This window comes from Squalius cephalus, assembly GCF_949319135.1.
Source record: "Squalius cephalus genome assembly, chromosome: 10".
NCBI lineage: Eukaryota > Metazoa > Chordata > Actinopteri > Cypriniformes > Leuciscidae > Squalius > Squalius cephalus.
Window position 1 is genome coordinate 7204298 of NC_137131.1, and position 23833 is coordinate 7228130.

Here is a 23833-nt window from a genome sequence, read left to right on the forward strand (position 1 = left end):
GAACCATTAGGAGCAACAACAACAAAAAAAAGATTCGGAGAAAAAAAATATGCCGATTTAGAGAAAAACAAAACAATCACAATATTACTGTAGTGATTACAGCAGGAATAGGTCGCTGAGAAAACAGTGCAAAAAAATATCTATGCAAAACATGAGTGGAGAATGTAGTTAAAATGATACTTTAGGATAGGATTTACCAAACAAAGAAATCTTTTGGTGCATCAGCACAGTAATTATTACTATCTGAACCCTCAGCAGAGAATTTAACGTATTCAGTAGAAACAAACATTCATGCTCCACTTTGCTGTTCTCAGCCATTTCACTTTGATGTTACTTTCATAACAACTTCTAGTTAGTGTGTGTTGTTGTCTCGGTACAAGTGTACAAGTGGTTGGAATCATCAGTGTGTTTTAGACTCTGTACCCCAGTGATTAAAAGGCAATCCCTGACTTCTTTTTTACGCCTTACTGCTTTACTAAATAAAAGCCAATCTTGGTTCTAATGCCATGAAAATATTTAAAAATATTTATTTTTCATATACAGCCTAAATTCATAAAGTGACCACTGGAACAATATTGGAACAAGGGTAAAACATTCTGAAGATGTCACAGCCTGCAGAAGAGATTCCTGGTGGTCAGGGTAAGCTATATTTGAATCAAAATACTGTAAATGCAATTATTTACAAGTAATGTAAAATGTAAATTAAATATTTCCCAGACAAAAATTTAGGCCTAGGCCTATATTGCATGTGTTTGAAAGCTTTTAGTACTTCAAAACCTCAACATCTGCTAAGTTAACAACCCAATTTTAGAGCAGTTTCAAGTCAATTGCCAAGAGAACACTTTTAGAAACACAAATTTTACTTTTCACACACACATATAATAAATGCACCCTCAAGCCTAAAACATTTATGGTAGGTAGGTTCAAAGTGTTTTCTTAATCTGTTTTTTTATAGCCCTTTATTTGTTTTGGTCCAAACTTTAAAGGAAACATTGCCCTCATGTGGTTAAATGAATATCAATTGTAAAGGCAGTGTATCTGGCAGTTAAATTTTGAATGACATATGCATATTTAGTATATGGGTGGTAATCACATGATTTAATGATTCAAGTGGAGATCAAGAGGAGATCTAGAGTGCCTGGTGTTATGATCACCCAGTACGTCAAGGAACTACCACGTGGAAAAACTACACCTGATTTCAGCAGGAAGCCAATCTCCTTGACAGTGCAAGAAGGTATCAATAATAAATGTTGCTCGTTAAAAAGCATACATATATATATATATATATTTATATATATATATATATATATGCCGTATTTAAATGAGTTGCTCTGCTCAGTTGTTAAATTTATGGTACAATTGATATACAGTCTATTAGACTATATTCTGTGGATTAGATTAAACATTTATGTGTTAGTTGAGCAGTCATTTAGCTATAATGAAAAAGTAGTAGCTTCGGGTAGTAGATGCTTCATAAGCATAAAACTCAGAACTGATGAATGGGTTGCCTTTCTCCACTGCAGGCAAGGTGGTCATTTTCAAAGCAATGGTGAGTGGAGATCCAACACCAACTGTAACATGGGCTCGCAACAAGGGTGACACTTCTGATCCAGAAAAATATAAGCTAAAATATGATGAAAGGACTAGAGAACATGCTCTAGAGGTAAGATACTGTACCAAACTCCAAAGATTTGGATCTGAAATTACCACATTATCATACAGAGCAGTATACTATGAAGATGGGTCCTTCTACAGCAAAAACTTGTTTAATTTATTGTGTTGAAAACAACAGATACTAAATGCGCAAGTAGACCAAGCAGACACGTACAAATGTATTGCTACAAATCCATTTGGAAAAGCGGTGTGCACAGCTGCATTGAGTGTATTTTCAGGTAGGCAACATATTTTCATTAAACAAAGGACAACATTCAATAATATTACCACATTCAATGTGAAAAACTTGGCAATTAGAATATGTTGTATAATCTGATTCTGAATGCATGTGTTCTTGTTCTTGTGGTAATTACTTTATCTGTCTTTTAGCTGGATTCAAGAAAAAGAAAACTGACACATCCTCAAACAAAGGTCAACTAAAATGATAAATGTACAGATTTTGCATTGATATTGTATGATATTTTCTTCTATTTTAATCATTTTGACCATTTTCTGTTAAGATGGTCAAACCAATGATCCCGAGGACTTCAGGAAAATGCTTAAGAAAACCAAGTAATTGTTTTACCACAAGGAATCAAGTGTTTCAGAAATGTCTCTTATAAAAGCACAGCTGCTTTCTCTCTAATCGAAACGAAAAAATCTTCCATCTAGAACTGTCAAGAAGAGAAAAGAAAAACCCAAGAAAGAGGGAGAGATTGATCCAAAATTCTGGGAAGTGATGCTAAGTGCCAAAAAGGGAGATTATGAGCGCATCTGTCATGAATTTGGAGTCACCGACTATCGCTGGATGCTAAAACAGCTTAATCTGAAGAAAAAGGAGAAGGAGGATGAACAAGCAAAGGTAACTGTCGGGAATTTAATTATCTGAGGCTGGGTTGTCAGTCAATTTCCACTCTTTTTGATTTGGATAGTGAAACTCTGCCTTGAGACACTTCTGTAATTGCAACAGTGCTTTTGGTCAATTTCTATAATAATTTACAGTTGTTTTTTAAAGAATATGCGGCAAAGTCTTAAATTTACTTCTGAAATCCAATTTATTTTATGTCTTACAGGTGGTTCAAAACATTGACAATATGAAGCAGATTGAAGTGAAGACAAGTGGCAGAGCTGAATTTGAGTTTGATACGAAGCTTAAGGACCAAAACAGTAAAATGTATCTGTACAAAGTAAGTTCTAATGTTTTTACATTGATAACGAACAATCTTATCCAGCAAAAAAACACTTAAAACTCTTTACTCTTTCCAGAACGGTGAAATGATTGATTATGGTGATGGCACTGATGATTCCTCTAAACATATTATGAAGAAAACTGGTGATAAGTACAATTTTAGCATTAAAAATCTTGATTTAGATGATAGTGGACTTTACCAAGTGGATGTTGAGGATGTCAACATTTTCTCAACAATCTTAGCAAGTAAGAAGGCATTTAATTCTTAGAATTTTTTTTTTTTTTTTTTTTAGCATTTTCAGTATACATCTGCTTCATTAATCATTTCCCCACAGTTCCGGATGTGGAATTCGATGGTATGCTAAAAGATGCTAAAGTGGTTGAGGGGAAGGATGCAGTGTTTGAGGGTGTTTTTTCTGGTCCTGTACCACAAATCACCTGGTGTGCCAATGACATCTCTGTTGAGCATGGAGACAAGTACAATATCACAGTCTCTGAAGACAAGCTCAGCCACAGATTAGTAGTAAAGAACTGTAGCCAAGAGGACAAGGGCGTGTACACGGCTATTGCTGGGATTAAATCATCCAGGGCCACCCTTGCTGTTGATGGTAAGTCTTCAAGAGGAACAAAGAAACAAACCACCATCGTCAGCATACTACTGCACTGCAATGTATATGAATCAGAATAATGTTCTATCATTTCTCTATGCCACATCAGAGGATCCTAACGCCAGGGGGAAAGGTCGAGGTGGTGCAATGGATGGAGCAGGTGATCTTGCAAGACGTCTGGCAGAAGAACAGGCAAGAGTGCAGAGAGAAAAGGATGAAGCAGCTAGGAGAGGCAAGGGTACGGATGGGAATGGTGATGGAGCAGATGGCCATGATGGAACTGATGGTCGTGGTGACGCAGCAGATGGACGTGGTGATGGAGTGGATGGTCGAGGTGACGCAGCAGATGGACGTGGTGATGGAGTGGATGGTCGAGGTGACGCAGCAGATGGACGTGGTGATGGAGTGGATGGTCGTGGAGGACTTGGCTTGGGAGACGGAAGTGGAGGAAATGCAACAGGGAAGTACGAACAAGGAGGAGAGGGTACAGAAGGAAGTGGGGAGAGTGGAAAGGGTTCTGGAATGGGTTTGGGAGCAGATGGATCAGCGGTTGGATCTGGTGGTGACGGTACAGGTATGTTCATGGCAAAAATGTACAAAAACTCTGTCAGCCTTTTACATTGCTTATTCTTCAAGTTCCATGAATAACTTACCACTTAGTCAAAGTCAAGTTATTTTAATTCATTCAAATGCATTCGTTCCAGATGATAAAGTGCACTTCGCAAGTGGATTATCAAACAAAAATGCCCTCCGTGGCAAACCTGCAGAGCTAGTGTGTAAACTAAATACTGACAAAATCGATGGTGTGTGGTATAAAGATGGAAAGAAGGTAAGTTTGTGTGTCACAGCAGTACATCACTGACAGAGTTTGACATTCATGTAAATCTTTTTTCATCAGCTGACTTCCAAAGATGGAGTGGTCATCTCTAAAGATGGTTGTACACATAAGCTCATTATAGAGAACTGCAAGGATTCTGATGCAGGTCTATATCATTTTGAGGTTAATGGTTGCAAGACAGAGGCCATGGTGAGAGTGGGAGGTAATTACATTCCAATGTTCTTTTTTTACATTTGACTAAAGCATAAGGAAGTTACTGTCAGTTTGGAAATTACAATTATATTTTCTGCTGTATATTGCTTCTGTTTTCCCAGATCTTCCAGAATTCGACCCAGACGCTTTGCAAAAGTTCTCTAACCCTGTGATAGTGAAAGCAGGCCAGAGTGCATCTTTTAAGATGTCATTTCCTCCACAAGCCTCATTGGAGATTAAATGGTTTAAAAAAGGCTCTGAGCTTCTTGATGGAGGTTCAGTTAAAGTGGTGAAGGAATCAAACCACAGTCGTCTTCAAATGAAAGACTGCCTGAGATCAGATACTGGTCAAATCAAAATCCAGCTAAAAAACCCTTTTGGTTCTATTGAGGCTTTATCAAGTCTTATTGTACTAGGTGAGTACAATATTTGCAATTGAACTGTTTAAAGGTATAATACTGTTACTATATTTTAAGTAATACACATCTGTGCCCCTGACAGACAAGCCAGGTCCACCACGAGGCCCACTAGAAGTGAATGAAAGCACATCTGCAGTCCTTGAATTGAAATGGAATCCTCCGAAGGATGACGGTGGCTCAGCAGTGACAAACTACATAATTGAGCGTCAACAGGTTGGGCAGAGTACCTGGAAAAAGGTTGGGGATATTTCAGCTAACCATCTAACCTTCAGAGATAGAAGCGTGTCCCTTGGCAAGAGGTACATCTATCGCATCTATGCTGAGAATCTTGAGGGCATCAGTGAGGCGATGGAGAGTGAAAAAATCATGGCTGGCTCATTAAGTAAACTCCTTAAGTCTTTACTGCTGAATTTTCCATATTGAGAAGTACTTAAATCATCTAATATTTATGCCTATATTACTATGTGTTGGCAGTGTTCCCTGGTCCACCAGCCCCACCAAAAGTGGTCAGTGCGTTCAAAAACTGTATTAACCTAACATGGACTCCACCAGAGACAGACGGAGGGAATAAAATCTTGGGCTACCAGCTTGAGAAATGCAAGAAAGATACAAACCAGTGGGTGACTCTGAACTCAGTTAGTGAACCTATCCAAGGTATTTTTTTTTCTTCTTTTTTTCAAAGTTCCACCTTCAATGAAAAGCACTGACTTTCAATTCTAGGCTGTAAAAATGTTGAGTCTGGAAAACAATTGCTAGGGCAAATCAATAAATAACCATTAGCAAGCACCTTGCCTGAAGTTCAAAGACCTCAAAATATAAGATAAAATAAGTGGTCTCTACTTCTTACAGCTCTGAAGTATGCGGTGAAGGATGTGTCTGAGGGGTCAGAGTACGAGTTCAGAGTATCAGCCATTAATATATCTGGGGCTGGAGAACACAGTGCTCCCTCTGTGATGGTCTGCGCTAAAAACCCCAACAGTAAGTCACAGACATATATCAAGAAATCAAGATAATCTCTGAGATAATTGCAAACATATTTACTGATTTTGACCAATTTCCAGTGAAGCCCCATTTCAAAGATCCTGAAGACTTTATGGTTGTGAGATCGGGATATTCTATCAGAATCAAAATTGATTATGAGGTAAAAGTGCACATCTAGACACATTTTACACATTCCTTCCCTCTATGTAGTCAATCATCATCTTCAAAAAATGTATTTTTGACACATAGGGCTCTCCACCACCAGACATTACGTGGCTTAAGAATGGTGAACCTGTATCTCCCTGGAACAAGATCATTCATTCTGATGGCACGTGCACACTTGTCGTACCCTCCTCAAAGTACGACGATTCTGGTGTCTACACCATTGTGGCTAAAAACTCAATCGGGCAAGCCAGCTTTGACATAGAGGTCAGAGTAACAGGTAAAATCATGCTACATTATGTAAACTATAAAAAGGTGTAATCACACTAGTTTTTCTTTTTTTCTTCTGCTTTACTCACTTTCATTAATGTTAGTGGGAATGCAAGTATGTAAATGGTTTAGTCTTTTGCTGCATACAAACTCTAACCTGCAAATTTGGGTAGCATCATTACAGGATCTAAACTTCACAGTAAATAAAATAAGCAAGAGAATTGAATTGAATATTATTTAATACAATTCAACAAAAACAGAAATCATGAAGTGTAACTTTATCTCCAGTTGCAAACATTCATTGCAGGGTCCAAAGTAATTTTGCATTCTTTATGCCTAGGTGAGACCACACCTTGAGAGACTAGAAAAGAGCATTTGTCAAAGAAACAAAAAGTTACTCATAAGTGAAAATAACTATTGGATAAATATTCCTAACACTATAAAATTACTCTTTATGCGACTGCAGATGAACCCAAGCCTCCAGGCCCAGTGGAGCTAGAACAGGTGGTTTATGGTAAAGTCATTATCAAGTGGGGTCTGTCTCCAGACCACGAGAAAGATGACCGACTGCACTACATGGTGGAAGAACATAACTCCAACACACGCATTTGGCACACAATAGCCGACCACCTACTCTGTACTACCTACACTACCAGCATTCAACCAGGTCGAGAATATCACTTCAGAGTCTATGCAAAAAATGATATGGGACTTTCTGATCCTTCAGATTCACCAACGTGGGGCGTAAACAGCAATAAAGGTGGGTAGTAGGACCACTACCAATGTAATCTATTGTATTGCACAATGCTACATACTGAGAACTTTTCTTTCCTTCCTACCAACTAGTTGTAGCACCCTCAACTATGCCGCCTGTAACCAATTTAGAAAGGCCACCTTCCATCCTGGTTCCACTGAAATACCACACTCCACCAAAAGGATACCAGTGCTACATGACTTGTGCTGTACGCGGCTGCCCCAGCCCATATATTGCATGGTACCATAACGGGATTTGCATCAACTCTGACAAGAACTACTACATCACAAATACATTTGGTGTCTGCTCTATGTACATCCTCAGAGTTCGCCCCGAAGATAGTGGCGAGTACAAAGTGGTGGCAGTCAACTCATTTGGCAAGGCAGAATGTTCTTCAACATTAAAAGTGAAAGGTATGACAGGTGCAGTGATCACTTAGAGGCTTGAGAAGTGTTTACCAGAGTCACCTGATTTAGGCCTACATACTGGTTTGTCCTTTGTGATCGAGTCATGTTGCTAATAATTTAGAACATGGTTACGTAATGCAAGTGGGCAGATTGGTCTATAGCCTATGCCAGAGCCCATCAAAATGTGACCTGCGGGGCAAATATGGACCGTCAATCATTTTTATGCGGTCATAGATTGATTTAGACAAATTAGCTGCACCGCTTAATGCACAAGAGCGCTTTCTGTGCAAATCTCTATGCTGAGATCAGAAGCACTCAGTGGTCAGCAATTAAAAATAAAAAACTAATCTTAGAAGACAGATTACATTAATGTCCACAACACTGTCCCTTTTGACAAAATTAAGAATCCTGTGTGTACTTGCATGGCATTATCAATTCCAATATGACTTATTTTGAAATGCAACAACAAAAAAATAAGCTTGAGTAACTATACTTGCATAAACTATGTTTCAGTTCTGAAAATGAAAATGCTACAATCTGATAATTACTCAAGAAAAATTAACTCTCATTTGGATAATTTGTCTCTCTGAAAAAGTAGATGGAGAGCCATGGTCAACTCAATGCATTACACATGTAAATCAAAGTACTTTTACAGATGCGTTTTTATATTCAGCTTTTATATTCAAGACAAAAACAAAAAAACTCTTAAATCAACCAATCTTCTTTGCATAGAATCGGTAGTAGTCATTCATTTTATTCTTTCTTCTTTTCTCTTCTCTATATTTCAGATTGATCTTCATTCTGCTGGACGTGGCAATTTTTGCTATGCTTCTGCCACAACTAATTTCATGCATACATTTTAAGCTAGGGCAGTGCATGCATATAAATGAACATTGCTGTGGTGGATTGCAATTGAGAACACATACAATTTGCTAATATACCACAATATATATGTACTACCAAAAATATAAGCAATTAGAATGTATTTAAGGACTTCTCAATAAAAAAATAAAACATTTTCTGACAAGCATAGTTTCTACCATATTATTCTTTGAAATTTTAATCATCTCCAATAAAGTCTAGTTGAACCAGTGAACTATACTAGACATTATTCTTGAAAATGGTTGAAAAAGCTTCACAGACATTTAATCGCACGCACATTCTACTTCTCCAGCATTAGCCTTCTGGTTGAAATTACAGTTTGAAAAAATCCAACTGACATGACAAAAAAAATAATAATCCAAAGACATGCAGTAGGCTCATTCCGTGTCAAATCAACCAAATTTGGCATCCTGTATAATGCAACAAATATGGCTAAAGTCAACCGATTTTACTAATCGACCTATCTATCTCTGTGTAAAAATAAAATATAATGCCATCTTTCTAAATACATTTTTACCCTCCCTGTAATTTGGCTCCAAATCTTAGGTGAAAATTCTACAAAATAGTAGATTACTCAATAAATATTCATTCATGACGTTTCATATTTTGCCTTTCTTCTTCATATACAATATGTATGTCATTCACCATAAAATAAAACATCTGAGCTGGGGACTTCTGGTAGAGTTGACATGGAATGACCCAGCACTCAATTCCAGTCTCAGCATGGTTCCTTACATAAACAACTCCAATGTCCGTAGACATCCCTGACTTCTTAGCAGTTGAAACTGAAACCACTATCAAAAAGCAAGTGTGTAGAGCATAATCCAGAATGTAAGTTAAAACCAAATCAAAAATATAACCTTTTAATTTCAGTAGTCTGAGATTTTTTAAATTCAGTTCAATGAATACATTAAATGTACTGTATATTGTAACATTTGTACAATAACAAATATAACAGCCTATAATGTTACATATTTCCTACTGTTTGGGCTTAAATTTACATAGGCTACTACTATACTGAATTTGTAGGAGGGACTGACTCAGATTTGTAGATGACCATTCAATGACTGGTGTTCTTCCATGAGTAAAGAATATCCAGACCACTTTTTTAACATGATGTAAGTGAATAAAGACTGGCTGTTATACTCCAAAATATCAAACAGACCCACAAACATATAGTATAGAACTCTATCACTGAAGTGAGTCCTCCTATATCATTAATAAAATTGGGCATGATATTCTTCAAAAATAATGTTTTTGTGTGTTTCACGGGGAGAAAAATGCATACTAGTTTTGAACAACATGAGCAAATGTGACTTTCATTTGAAGTTAATAAGGATGACTATCATTTTAAATATGAACTGTCGCTTTAAGGAGTCTTCATAGATGGGGCTAGGACAATGTCAGTAAACACAGTCTCCCACAGTCTCTTAGTTGCTACTGACTGACTGACTGACTCACTGACAGCTTGTGATACACTCACCTGAAATTAACACTGCCTCGTCATTGCTCCTACTGCAACAACACCTGCTGGATACCGGTATTCCGCGTGCATGAACGGAGTATTCTCGTCATCCAGTGAAAACAAGACAGCGCCCACGGGCACTTTTGGATTTACCGCGCTTCTGTGACCTTCCACCAAACCACCAAATCGCGCATGCGCATTTGCGGTTGCGCCTTGATCCCTCACAAAGGAAAATGTTGAGGTGAATATAAAATAGGAAGAATTGTTTGTATGTTCCTATTTCATTATGTATGTTGAAGTTGGAATAATAATAATAATAATACTATTTAAAAGGAAAATAATGAGGAAATAATAAGGCAAGGTGAGAAGTTATGTCTCTGGAAGATTAATGATAATAGTAAAAAAAAGAGAGATGTAAAGCTAATTTTTACCATGGCAATTAATACAGCTACTACTAGCCGCACTCCTCATCATAAATTGTTATAGCCTAAATTGGCTTCCCAGATATTGATAGCGCTGCAGTGATGATATATTTTTGTAGTTACACTGGAAGTTACACTGGTCTCACTGGTTCCCTTGACAAACCCCAATTAGATTTTTTCCACTGGCTTTTGGATAATTGCATGAAATAATTAAGCTCGGTGACCCTTCAAAAACTAACGCAACTTTTGTTAATTTTTAAGTCTAAATAAATAAACAGGAGTAAAAAGCTAAATGGCTATAAATCAACTACACCACTGTCACATGACTTTAACGTCACCATCACAAGCTTCCGACAACTCTTTAAGTCTTTACGTTAAAAAATATCTTATTTCAGGCATTTAGCTTAGGGTCGAGGGAAGCAGGCTAAAATGCTAGCTAATTTCCAGGTTTTGGCCTACAAAAATACGTCATCCCTGCGGCACTCTATTGGTATCGGGACAAAGTTTCAAGTCATAAGGTTATGTATTTTATTGGGCCCAAATAATGTGACCACTATGTTTGTGAGAGCTGCTAAGCTGTCTGGGCATATAAAGCATGGTCAGCTCCTGTTCATGTGAAATGGCTCCTGCCTTCTGGGGCTACATACCCAACACATAAGTCATAATATGAATTTATTTATTTGTGCATCATTGTTATAAATAGCATGTCCCATTAAAACAAGAATTTAACATAGGCTCTCATATCGCCAAACATTGCCATACAAATTACAATATATGGTGTATTACTGAGATGAGTGCTGCTATTGTGGTACGTTCTAACATCACTTCTTTCTTATTTTACACCTTGTAAGGTCATTATATAGAGATGGTGTCAGATGGTATAACTAACAACTAGTAAACTAGGCATAAATTAGATCCTTTTGTTTTCTGGCACAGGTGAGGTTTCTGGCATCTTGTCCCTGGCAATGGCAAATGAACAGTCATCATAAAAGTAACTTGAATGTCACCCTCACTATTTACAGAATAAGTATGACCATGGACCACGGACAGGGCATCTGTCTCTTTGCCGCTGTAAACCTCACCCAAATAACAGATTTAATGTGACAGCTAATATGACTGCAGTGCTTGAGAGGTTTCAATTTGGCCCACTACTGTTTTATTGCTGAACAAAATAGAGAGACCGCAATAAATTGTGGTTGTCGAACACGGTTGTGTTGACAGAGCAAGTTAGCTACAACTGAAGGTGAGTTGCTTCTCGTTCTTTCTTCTTTTACTTCCTTTTTTTCAGATGAGAACATGAAAATATACAATATGATACGTCATCATGTATTAAAAAGTTATATGCAAAATAATTTAAAGCATTTTTTAAAAATCGCAGATTTCAGGCTTGGTTTATAAATGGGAAGCTACCTAGATCTGATTCTAAGTAGTGATGCATCAGATTCCAGATGGTACTCTGTTGTGATGTTAAATTGCTTTATTACATATAAATAATCGCAAAAGTCAGACTGAATACATTTTCATACTATAGTAGCGTAGTTACTGTATGTTGAGTGGGTTATCAGTAAAAGATCATTAAATACAGTACCTTTTCTTGTAAATAGTTACATAGCGATTCTCCTCATATACTTCAAAACTTTGGGGAGTAAATATTATATAATTTTATAATTTCATTAGTATTTTAAATACGATTTGAACTCCAAAGCCAAAGCATAATTGGTCTGGTAGCACATCTCTGATAAGTTTATGAGGTATGTGACCGATCAGAGGCTAAGGGGTAAAGCTAGCCTTGCTTGTAAAGTCATTGAAAAGGATCCTGTCAATCTTAACGTGGTGTTAAAAAGATTTTATGTCAGTCTTGTGTTACTTTACATGCAGAATGTATAATATCACATCCTAATATATCTTTATTGGTTCAGTTAATGGCATACAGCATGCATCAAAACAGTACAAAATTATTATTTACATGTACATAGCATTTTACCATGTGCTTAAAGGTACGGTTTACAAAAAGTTTGACAATGTTTTTTACAGAGGGCATATTGCTTAAAGTTTGCTATCTTGTAAAAGGTGCATTCATGGAACACTGATTGACGTCCACAAGGTAGGCTACTTAGAGGACATATAACTGTCAGATAGTGTTTCATATTCCTTTTTCACACATACTGTATCAGGCCTTCATCCGTGGAAATCCCTTATGAAAATATGGTTCTTAATGACAAAAACAAGAGTCTCTCTGTGAAACAAGAATAAAACAAATGCAGCTGCTTTTTAGAGTTAATCATATCCATTTGCTATGGTGAGTAATTGGCTTTAATTTAATTTTTTCTAATATGCTATTGGCAAACTGGGACAGAGCTTCAGTTGCTCACTTCTGTCCAGATATTGTGCGACATGCCCCCTGAAATGATGTCAGAACAAAATATCGCATTTTAGTTTAGGATTCAGTTAATACTGATTTTAGTAACGGAAGAATAAAGTTAATTTAGCTTAGGTGTTCTACGTCAACCTTTATTCAGCCTATAAACTGCTATAAAGACAATTATAGTAATAATGATTACATGTGCAAATTACATGTGTGTTTTTGCCCTCTCTTTTCTCTTTTTATAAGACACTGCAACCATTACGAATTCTGAATTTAAAGGCAAATCTTGCATTTTGAAGATGTCGAAGCCAGCAAAAGGAACGGGCGGTAAGTAAAAATCATGATACGAGACATGCCAAATGACAAAATTCTTTAAACCATCTGAATCATTTACTGTAGATTTGCTTTGTTCCATCATCAATGGCCTTATTGTTAACCAAGCAGTAGATGTCCGGATCAGGAAGTATTCATGATGGAGGTTGTGATAAAACATCGCCATCATGTGGTCAACAAAAAGTCCACAGCTTCAAAGATCCTGCAACACTTTCCTGAAGCATGTTGCATGGATTTATGTGAATGACTTCACTTCATATAAATGAATGCAACATGCTTCAGGAAAGTGTTGCAGGATCTTTGAAGCTGTGGACTTTTTGTTGACCACATGCCATTTGATGTTTGTTGGCCTTGACTCTGTATAGATCCAAGAAAACATAGGCCTATTCCACTGTTTTACCAAATTAAACATCATGGAATTGTTTTTGAAAATACTGTTCTGCTACTTCAGTGGCAATTAGGAAGAGATCCAAAGTGCCTGGTGTTATGATCACACAGTATGTTGAAGAACTGCCACCTGGATGTACTACTCCTGATTTCATCAGAAAACCCATAGCCTTGACGCTACAGGAAGGTAATTGTTTTCTTCATTTTTTTTCTGTCTACCTGTCTGTCTGTCTGTCTGTCTGTCTGTCTGTACTTGATATAACATCACAGTTACCTGCTCCATTTAATTTGCAGGCAAACGGGCCTTTTTCAAAGCTGTTGTTTATGGAAATCCAGAACCGGAAGTTTCATGGGGACGTAACAAGGGAGACATCTCTAATCCAACAAAATATGTTTCACGATACGATGAGAAGAATGGAGAATATATTCTGGAGGTGAAATGAAAATGTGAAGTACCATGTTATCAGCTGTTCCATTTTTGTTCTACATGTTTAAATTGTACCATTAGTACCAATTGATATTGGTAGTTAAGAAGAAGATAATATATTTTATATAAATAATAAAAAAATAAATTATGTATTATTTATATAATTTATTTGTAATTAAGTTTATTTTATTTTTTTTACTTCTTTCTTTAGATACCAAATGTAAATTCAGATCAAGCAGACACATACAAATGTTTTGTTATAAATCCATTTGGAAAAGCTGTTTGTACTGCTGCACTAAATATCATTGAAGGTAGGAAATACATAAAGTTAATTTGAACATAATGATCTTAGTAGTCTTCCATTTATGATTAAAATGAAAGTATCATAGGCATGAATCAATCTGTTTCTTTTCTTTTCAGTTGGATTCAAGAAAAGAAAGCCAGGTATGTATGTAACTCAGAGCTAATGATGCTTGAAATGAAATAAACAAAAGACCTATTGATTGGTTATTGAGTTCAGTGTCAAAATAACTTAAAATATGTCTAATTTTTCAGCCCCCAAAAGTGACCCTGAGGACTTCAGAAAAATGCTGAAGAAAACGTAATGTATCACTGCATCATATATGTACATTTTATGCACATGCAACAAATATGATGCAATGGGGGGAGAAATAATAAAGTAAGGGAACCAGGGTTAGTTAGTTATCATAGTAAATATTTTTCAGGGTGGGTTTTTATTTATTTATTAAGGCACAGAAAACCTATTGTACATTTCCACCGTTATTAAAAAAGGAAAAGGATACAGGTGATTACATTCACATTGACCACGGGGGCATGTTGTCACACTACATTTAGTTGTAATAGTGATAACATGTCTTTAAACAACATTTTTTAGACTATTTAATGGCTTAAAGTAAAACAGAGTCCATTTATCCAGATGAACAGGTTCTAAGATCTTAAAATCTACCTTAATCATATAGTTTATAATTGATTTAATGTATGCCTTATTGTGTTCACTTGCTTACTCAAACCTTAAGCAAAAAAACAACAACAAAACAGATGAAGATAATAGCCCAAGTTTCCTTCTATACATTTTTCAGTAACTGTTGTGGTACTCTTCATTTAGGGTTGTGAAGAGAAAGCAAAAACAATCGAATGAGGGTGAAATTGATCCAAAGTTCTGGGAGGTGTTACTGAGTGCCGCCAAGAAAGATTATGAGCGCATTTGTCAGGAATATGGAGTCACCGACTTCAGGTGGATGCTGAGAAAACTCAACCAGAAGAAGAAGGAAAGAGAGGCAGAACAGTCCAAGGTCTCTTTTGCTTTGAGTAGTCAATTGTATACACTGCTGTTTTTTATACATATACCGTATGAAAAATCTCTACTCTTTATTTTTCTCTCAAGTATGTTGAAAAAGTCCACAGCATGAGACCTATTGAGGTAAAAACAGATGGAACAGCAGAATTTGAACTTGACATGAAGTTGAAGGATTCTAACAGCAAAATCCTCCTCTACAAAGTAAGTGCCCTCATTAAAATAATCTCAATGTCATTAACAATACTTTAAGAGTAATGCACTTCAATTGACCCTTACCAGGATGGGGAAATGCTTGACTATGGAGATGGAACTGATGATTCCACAAAACATAATATGCAGAAATTTGGTGAAACATACTTGTTCAGCATTAGAGATGTTGGCCCAGAAGATGCTGGGTTATATCAAGTCGATGTAGAGGAGGCGAACATGTTCTCAACTTCCCTAACACGTAAGAATTTATAATACCAATGTTTTTTGTTTTTTTTAAATCTGTAAATATTAATAGTAAATATTAATTATATTAAATTGTACACTGTTGCTGCTATTTGGCAACATACAATATTTGAAGCTACTGCCACGCTACTCTTTTACGCTGCTTTAATTTACACTCAAATTCATTTTTACTTGTTATAACCTCAATGTTTAAGAGTTGTTTTGTGCCTCCAGTGCCTGATGTGGAGTTTAATGGCATACTGAAAGACACTAAAGTGGTTGAGGGGAAGGATGCAGTGTTTGAGTGTGCCTTATCGGACCCTGTGCCACAAATCACCTGGTGCGCCAATGACATCTCTGTTGAGCGTGGGGATAAATATGACGTCACAGTGTCAGAAGACAAGCAAGTCCACAAACTAACAGTGAAAAACTGTACAAAAGACGACAAGGGAGTCTACACGGCTATTGCTGGGCTCAGGTCAAGCCAGGGGACTTTAGTTGTGGAAGGTAGGATTCTTGTTTTATTTTACCTCTTAGTTGAATTGTGTTTGGATGCACTTTAAATTCATTCACTACCGGTCAAAAGTTTGGAAAAAAACATTTTAATGTAAAAAAAAAAAAAAAAAAAGGTTATACTCACAAAGGCTGCATTTATTTGATCAAAAATACAGTAAAAACAGTCATATTTTGAAATATGATTACAGAAATATGATTATAGTTTTCTATTTTAATACATTTTAAAATATAATTTATTCCCGTGATGACAGCATCATTACTCCAGTCTTCAGTGTCATATGATCCTTCAGAAATCATTTCAATATGCTGTATTCCAAACTTTTGACCGGTGGTGTATTTTGGCCTGATCAAAGTATATCATTGACGATGTATTGTATAGTATAGTGTGGTGTTTATTGTAAGTGATACTGTTTTCAGATGATCCCAATGCCCATGGGAAAAGTGCAGATGAACTAGCCAGGCGTTTAGCTGAGGAGAAGGACAGACTGCAAAGGGAAAATGAAGAGGCGGCCAGGAGGGCACAGGCTGAAAAAGATGAAGCAGCCAGGAAGGCCCAGGCTAAAAGAGATGAGGCGGACGGGAGGGCTCAAGTCGAACAAGATAAGGCAGCAAGAAGGGCACAAGCTGAGCAAGACGAGGCGGCCAGAAAGGCTCAGGCTGAGCAAGATGAGGTGGCCAGAAGGGCTCAGGAAGAGCAAGATGAGGCGGCCAGAAGGGCTCAAGAAGAGCAAGATGAGGCGGCCAGAAGGGCTCAGGAAGAGCAAGATGAGGCGGCCAGAAAGGCTCAGGAAGAGCAAGATGAGGCGGCCAGAAGGGCTCAAGAAGAGCAAGATGAGGCGGCCAGAAGGGCTCAGGAAGAGCAAGATGAGGCGGCCAGAAAGGCTCAGGAAGAGCAAGATGAGGCGGCCAGAAGGGCTCAGGAAGAGCAAGATGAGGCGGCCAGAAAGGCTCAGGCTGAGCAAGATGAGGCGGCCAGAAAGGCAAAGGAAGAGCAAGATGAGGCGGCCAGAAAGGCTCAGGAAGAGCAAGATGAGGCGGCCAGAAGGGCACAGGAAGAGCAAGATGAGGCAGCCAGAAGGGCCCAAGCTGAAAGAGATGAGGCAGCCAGAAGGGCCAAAGCAGAGCGAGAAGCTGCTGAAATGATGGCAGTCATGGCAGCAGGAAAAGGAGGTGGACAAAATGGCAGTGGAGGAGATGGGAATGAAGGTGACGGAACAGGGAAGAACAGAAAAGGAGGAGATGGTCCCTTGAGAGATGGAAAAGGAGATGGGTTTGATTTAGACGGAGCAGGTGGAGATGGGTCTGGTGACAAGTGCAAGAAGCGTGCAAGAGTCGTTGAATTGGTTCCTAACAGCATCATAGGTAAGTTTTCATGTCTGAAGCTCCATATTAAGTCAATTGATTCTCAGTGGTCAGATGATGTCATTTGACATATTTCCTGTGCACTTGTATCCAGACCATGGAGTCCACTTCCTGAACGGGTTGTCAGATACTGCAGCCAACGTTGGAAAATCAGCGGAGTTGTCTTGCAAACTTAGCAGCGAAGATAAAACTGGATTATGGTACAAAGATGGAAAAAAGGTACAGTATTTTATTATATTTATCCTACTTTGCTAAACAAATGTTTAATATAAATGAATGTCAATTATTATTGGTGCTTGATTATTAGTAATGGCTCTTATTATTACAAATGTTAAAACAGTTTTTGCTGCTTAATATTTTTATGGAAACTGTGATACATTTTTTTTTCAGGATTCTTTCCTGAAAAAACATCTATCTATTTATTTATTTATTTATTTATTTTTATGCATCAGTTAGAGTCCAAGGATGGAGTTACAATTGTCAAAGATGGGGCTCACCACAAACTAATCATCCACGACTGCCAAGAAAGTGATGCTGGCAAATACAAGTTTGAGGCAGAAGGACGTAAATCAGAGGCTACATTAATTGTTGAAGGTAAGACAGAGGTTTTTACTTGCCATATATAAAACTGGCAGTAAAATGCCAGTCATTTGCCTTAGCCACTAGAGGGCAGTGAGCAATGTTGGGGGGCAAGTAGTTGGAAAAGGTGTCGGGTAATAATAACCTCTCACATGTAGAATTAGACAGGCATCTTAGATGATATTCTATTTTGATGTGATGCCTTCATTAAATGAGTATCCGGACCCATAACATTGCTGTGTGAACATTTATTTCCTTCTATGAATAAACAACACCTCTACCACCCTGCCCTGGATTATATCAAAGCAATTACAAATGATCTTTTCTCTCTCTTCAGATCCACCCAAAATCGACGCAGATGCCTTGAGTAAATTCTCAGAGCCTGTTATTGTGAAAGTGGGAGAAAATGCTTCCTTCAAGCTACAATTTTCAGGAAAAGAACCAATTAAGATTCAATGGTTTAAAGAGGACGAAGAGTTGCTGCACGGTCACAGTGTCAAGATTGAAAAGTCTTCAGCTCATACCCGCCTACTTCTTACTAAGTGTCAGCGCAAAGACACCGGAGAGATAAAAATCAAAATCAAGAATGAATTTGCCACTATAGAGGCAACATCAAAACTAATTGTACTTGGTATGTATTGCAAAGATTAAGAAAAGGCCTAAATATTGTATGAAAGCATATTTTGGAAGAAAATTAAATCATGCAACAGCCAAAACACCTGTCTGCAATTTTTATTTGCAGCATACAGCTCTTACAATGCTTTAGCTGTGTGCATGCAAATTAAAGAACCAATACTAAAAATATCAAAACTGCAAAAAGAAGGAAAACTCTTAGACTGACTGACCTAAGCTATATGGTTATTGGAATACTAGTCAACTATTCTATCATTGTGACCCATCACTACTATTTATAATACTACTACAGTATATATTATATTTTTTTTTTGTTTTTCCAGACAGACCAACCCCACCACAAGGACCTGTAGAAATTGTAGAAAGTACGTTGTCTGCCATTGATTTTAAATGGAGGCCCCCAAAGGATGATGGCGGTTGTCCACTGACTAATTACAACCTGGAGCGGCAGCAGCTGGGACGAAACACCTGGACTAAAATTGGAGACATTCCTGGACAGCCTACCTACAGAGACAGAAACATAGATTGTGGCCGAAAGTACTGCTACAGGATCCGGGCAAAAAACTCGGAGGGCTTCAGTGACGCCATGACAACTAGTGATATTGCTGCTGGCGTTTTGGGTGAGATTTCTTATTTCTGTCCATATTTTGATGTAGTAAATTACCAGTTGTTTGTCTTTAGAAAAAGTAAATGTGTTTTTCTTTCTGTTCCCAGCATTCCCTGGTTCTCCTGCTCCTCCTAAAATAGTCAGTGCCTTTAAAGACTGCATTAACTTGGCCTGGCTTCCTCCCTCCAGCACTAGAGGGGGAACTCTCATTGGCTACAATTTGGAAAAGCGCAAAAAGGGCAGCAATTTATGGAGTCAAGCAAACCCAAAAGATGATCCAATCAGAGGTCTTTGAAAGTTAATTGAATTTTAATTAAAGTAGCTTAGATTTTAAAACAGCACAATGTAAATGTTTTCATATGATATCTAGACAAAAAATATGCAGTAAAAGATGTCATCGAAGGTGTGGAGTATGAGTTCAGAGTGAGCGCTATTAACACATGTGGCCCTGGCGAACCAAGTGGGCCCTCTGAATGTGCAATTGCAAGGGACCCCAAAAGTAAGACAAGTTCATACTCAATGTCACAATATACAGAAATGATGACTTGTCAGATAGAGTACAAAAAACATTTCTTCATTTTTAAGCAAATATTTGTGATGTCATTGCCCCCAGAGCCTCCTGGTAAGGTCAAAGACCTCAGAATAACTGGATCGAGCTACACCAGTCTGTCTCTTTCCTGGACTAAACCTACAGAAGTCAAAGGTGAGGAAGATGAAGCAAAAGGCTATTTTGTGGAAATCAGGCCCGCAGAACAAGTCGAGTGGAGCCGTTACAATACAAACGCAGTAATTCAGACTTCCTTCACTGTTGTGGGATTGAAGTCAATGGCCATGTATTGGGTTAGAGTGATCGCCACCAATGAAGGAGGAGAGGGGCTTCCACAGAGCTTTGACAATTACATAATCGCCATGCCTCCTCCAGGTAAAGATTCATATTTTTTTATATATCACTTTGACTTTAACTTTTAGTTTCACACAAAAATAAGTTAATCTGAAATTTTTTTTTTTTTTTCAGTAAAGCCAAAGTTCACTGACAAAAAAATGAAAAGCTTTATGGTTGTTAAAGCTGGAAACACAGTTCGTGTCAGCGTCAGTTTTGAGGTAGAGTATCAAATCATTATGACAAAGCCAAAATAGTTAAAGAGGACCTATTATGCCATTTTACAGTCTTGATTTTCTTTTTGGGATCTACTAGCATAGGTTTTCATGCTTGAATGTTCGAAAAACACATTATTTTTCTCATATTTTACATTGTTGCATTACCTCTCTACCCCAGAGTTTAGTTCCTGTCGAAACCCCTTCTTTCGAAAAGCGCACTGTGCTCTGATTGGTCGACTGGACCAGTATTTTGTGATTGGTCAACAAGTTTCAGAAATGTCACGCCCCTTACCATAACCACAAGTTTCAACACACTACTAAGGAAACTCTCATCCCCCATCTGTTTTTTGTATAATATATATTGACTTTTATTTTATTCACAGGCCTCTCCTTTACCAGACATCACTTGGCTAAAGGATGGTGTTCCAGTTTCCAAACATGTGACGATTACTAGTTTTGAAAAAGGTTCTCAACTATTTATTTACACATCAGAGCTGTCTGACACTGGCCTCTATATGGTCAATGTGAAGAATATGGTGGGCCAGGACACCTTCACCATTGAAATAAGAGTCACTGGTAACAGTTCTAATCTTTCTAATCAAATTTCTTACCTAAAACTTCTATGTATACTGTTTGAATGACTAGCTAATATACTGATGGTAACTATACGGGCACCTGTTTATTTTTCATCTTCAGATGACCCCAAGCCTCCAGGTCCAGTAGAACTGGAACAGAATGTCCATGGCTCCGTGACCCTGTCATGGACTCCTTCTCCCGATGAGAAACGAGACAACCATCTGCATTACATGGTGATGAAGCGGGACTCTGTCAAGCAAACATGGCGCACAGTGGTTGACCGCTTGTTCAACAACAAATTCACAGTCATTAACATCTTGCCTGGAAGAGAGTACAATTTCAGAGTGTTTGCCAAGAATGATATAGGTCTCTCAGAGCCATCAGTGTCTCCAGTTTGGGGAACCACCAAACAAAAAGGTTTGTGGATGACTTTGTTGACATTTTTTGGTTTAGTTTTTTTCTTGGTTTAGTTGAATTTTATTCATACTACCCTAGTGAAAAATAAATGTACTAAAATGTATTTGAAATATATTTCAAATACTACAAATACATTTACATATTTATGTACTTAATATAAATACACTGCAATTGTACTTTTAGTATTCTAAATTTGTATACTTACTTTTGTATTTGTATACTGTTAAAGTCTGCTAAATTGGAACAACTAATTTTGTACTTAATGCACTTTAGTTATCCGGATATAGTGCTGAGGTTCAACTAAAGATATAGTTAAGTATATTTGATTGTGCTAAAGTGGAACTAGCCTATTGAGAGTATAATTTAGGTCCACTTTAAATATCTTGCATTTACTAATAGGGATATTAAAACACAGTAGGCTTAATATTAAGAAATGTGCATTGTGTGATAAAGAAGTACTCCAAATAAAGTTTAATTATAATATTTATCACAGTAAGTCTCAAGCGATAAGTCAGTAAATATATTAATTGGTTTCTAGTATACTTAGTATGAAATAAACGTATTGTAAAAAACATTTTGGTGTAGGTTTTTTTCACTAGGGTATGCATGCAGATTTCAGGACCTCATTGCCACAGGGACATTTAAAATGCATATGCAATCATATCAATTTTAATCTAAAATCTTGATGGTGATAAAAAAAAATCTATTGACACATTATGCGTCAACTACCCAAATAAATAATTCTGAAAACAAATTATCTTTGGGCAATCAGTGGTCTAAGCTGCAGAACCAACAGTGCAGTGGTCTAGGCTACTTTCCATTTGAACAGGCACCTTTTCCCAAAGCAATTTACAGAACACTAATTGCTGTGAGTCCCTTGGAGAAACCAGAGATAAGTGTCTTGCTCAAGGGCAGTGATGATAGAAGATCTATGAAACTCTCTTTATGGGTCACCCTTATCCAGGTTCATACCTCTGGGATTTGTGTTGCTGTCTCTGACACATACTAAACTAGCTCTGCCTTGTCTTGTTCTGAAAATGTTGTACCAATAAGGTTGACGGCTGCTATAAGGCTATCTATTACACTAGCTCTGGATTATTCTTTTGCCAGTGATGGTCTGCACTTTTTGTAATTCATTTGCTCACATCCCTCTAGCATTTGCTATACCTTTACTTGAACAATATTACCCAGATGCTAAAAACAGTGATGTTGCTTTTCTTGTGAGGTGACCAAAATAAATATTATTAAACTTTAACTTGAAATAATCACTTTTTTCAGTTGAATTTAATATAAATATTCTCTATCATTTTCAGAAAAATTCACATACAGCATGCCTGTTTTAAGGACCCTCGACTTCCAGGCAGCCCCCAAATTTATTGTCTCTTTAAAACTTCACAATGCTCCGCCTGGTTATGAGTGCTACATGAGCTGTGCTGCAACGGGCAACCCAACCCCACATATTACCTGGTACCGTAACAATGTCAGCCTCAACACAAACCCCAACTACTACATAACAAACGTGTGTGGTGTTTGTTCACTGCTCATCCTGAGGGTTGGACCCAAAGACATGGGAGAGTACAAAGTTGTAGCCGAAAGCCCTCTTGGTCATGATGAGTGCTCCACCATACTTAAAGTCAAAGGTATGTTTTCTATTTGAATACTAATTCCGCTATTTATAATTGTTACAATTGTATATTTTTGCAATGAGGTTTGTCATTAAAATGACTTATATTTGAACTTTTAGGTATCTAACTACAACTTTTTTTGTTTTCTTGTCTTACAGAGTAAAGAAAGGACGACTTCAAAGAACAGTTTATGTGATCATATTTCTTGTGAAATAGATGTAGTAATTGATGTGGTCTTATTAAAAATAATAACATAACATGTATGTATTCAACATCTATCTATCTATCTATCTATCTATCTATCTATCTATCTATCTATCTATCTATCTATCTATCTATCTATCTATCTATCTATCTATCTATCTGTCTATCATGTCTCAAAGACTAGAGGCCATCTATGACAAATTCGAATGAAAGGTCACAAGTCACAGCAGCCGATATGTCAAGTAAAGACAATCCATTAGCTAATTTAATTTACATCCAATAAAACTGTTGTGATACCCAGATGTATAGCTCCATAATGTCAGTGTTTATCATCAACCAGTCTGAAAGCTTCAGAAAGTCTGCAAAATAGAAAAAAAGAAACAAAATTAAATGAACTGAAAAAACATCATCGATAAATTACCAAAATGGCAAGTTCTTAATATTTCAGCAAATTATTTTATTGTAATATAGAGGTCTAACTATCCATGGATCAGTATCTATAAGGATAGATAGATAGATAGATAGATAGATAGATAGATAGATAGATAGATAGATAGATAGATAGATAGATAGATAGATAGATAGATAGATAGATAGATAGATAGATAGATAGATAGATAGTAATATACAGGCCTATTCACTAGATCCACAGATTAGTAACCATAACTTAGTTTAGTTTATTTTGCACAATGTAATATACAGTATACACTCT

At 37.1% G+C, this 23833-nt stretch overlaps 1 protein-coding gene across 1 annotated transcript; it reads left to right on the forward strand.

The window, feature by feature from the left end:
• Positions 1 to 1819: 1819 nt before the first annotated feature.
• On the forward strand, positions 1820 to 23089 carry LOC307165973 (twitchin-like). Its single transcript, XM_079884057.1, has 40 exons — positions 1820 to 1892; positions 2044 to 2085; positions 2175 to 2226; positions 2326 to 2515; positions 2727 to 2840; positions 2920 to 3088; positions 3178 to 3450; positions 3560 to 4024; positions 4155 to 4279; positions 4349 to 4490; positions 4603 to 4896; positions 4982 to 5281; positions 5374 to 5553; positions 5749 to 5877; positions 5961 to 6040; positions 6130 to 6322; positions 6779 to 7072; positions 7159 to 7479; positions 13392 to 13514; positions 13622 to 13761; positions 13966 to 14065; positions 14175 to 14198; positions 14310 to 14355; positions 14881 to 15067; positions 15160 to 15273; positions 15352 to 15520; positions 15739 to 16011; positions 16438 to 17382; positions 17477 to 17601; positions 17835 to 17976; positions 18299 to 18592; positions 18918 to 19214; positions 19309 to 19488; positions 19572 to 19700; positions 19815 to 20123; positions 20217 to 20302; positions 20683 to 20875; positions 20996 to 21292; positions 22606 to 22932; positions 23076 to 23089. Exons 3-40 carry the CDS (start codon positions 2210 to 2212, stop codon positions 23078 to 23080), a joined length of 7791 nt encoding a protein of 2596 aa, XP_079740183.1. The 5' UTR covers positions 1820 to 1892; positions 2044 to 2085; positions 2175 to 2209; the 3' UTR covers positions 23081 to 23089.
• The last annotated feature ends 744 nt before the right edge of the window (positions 23090 to 23833 follow it).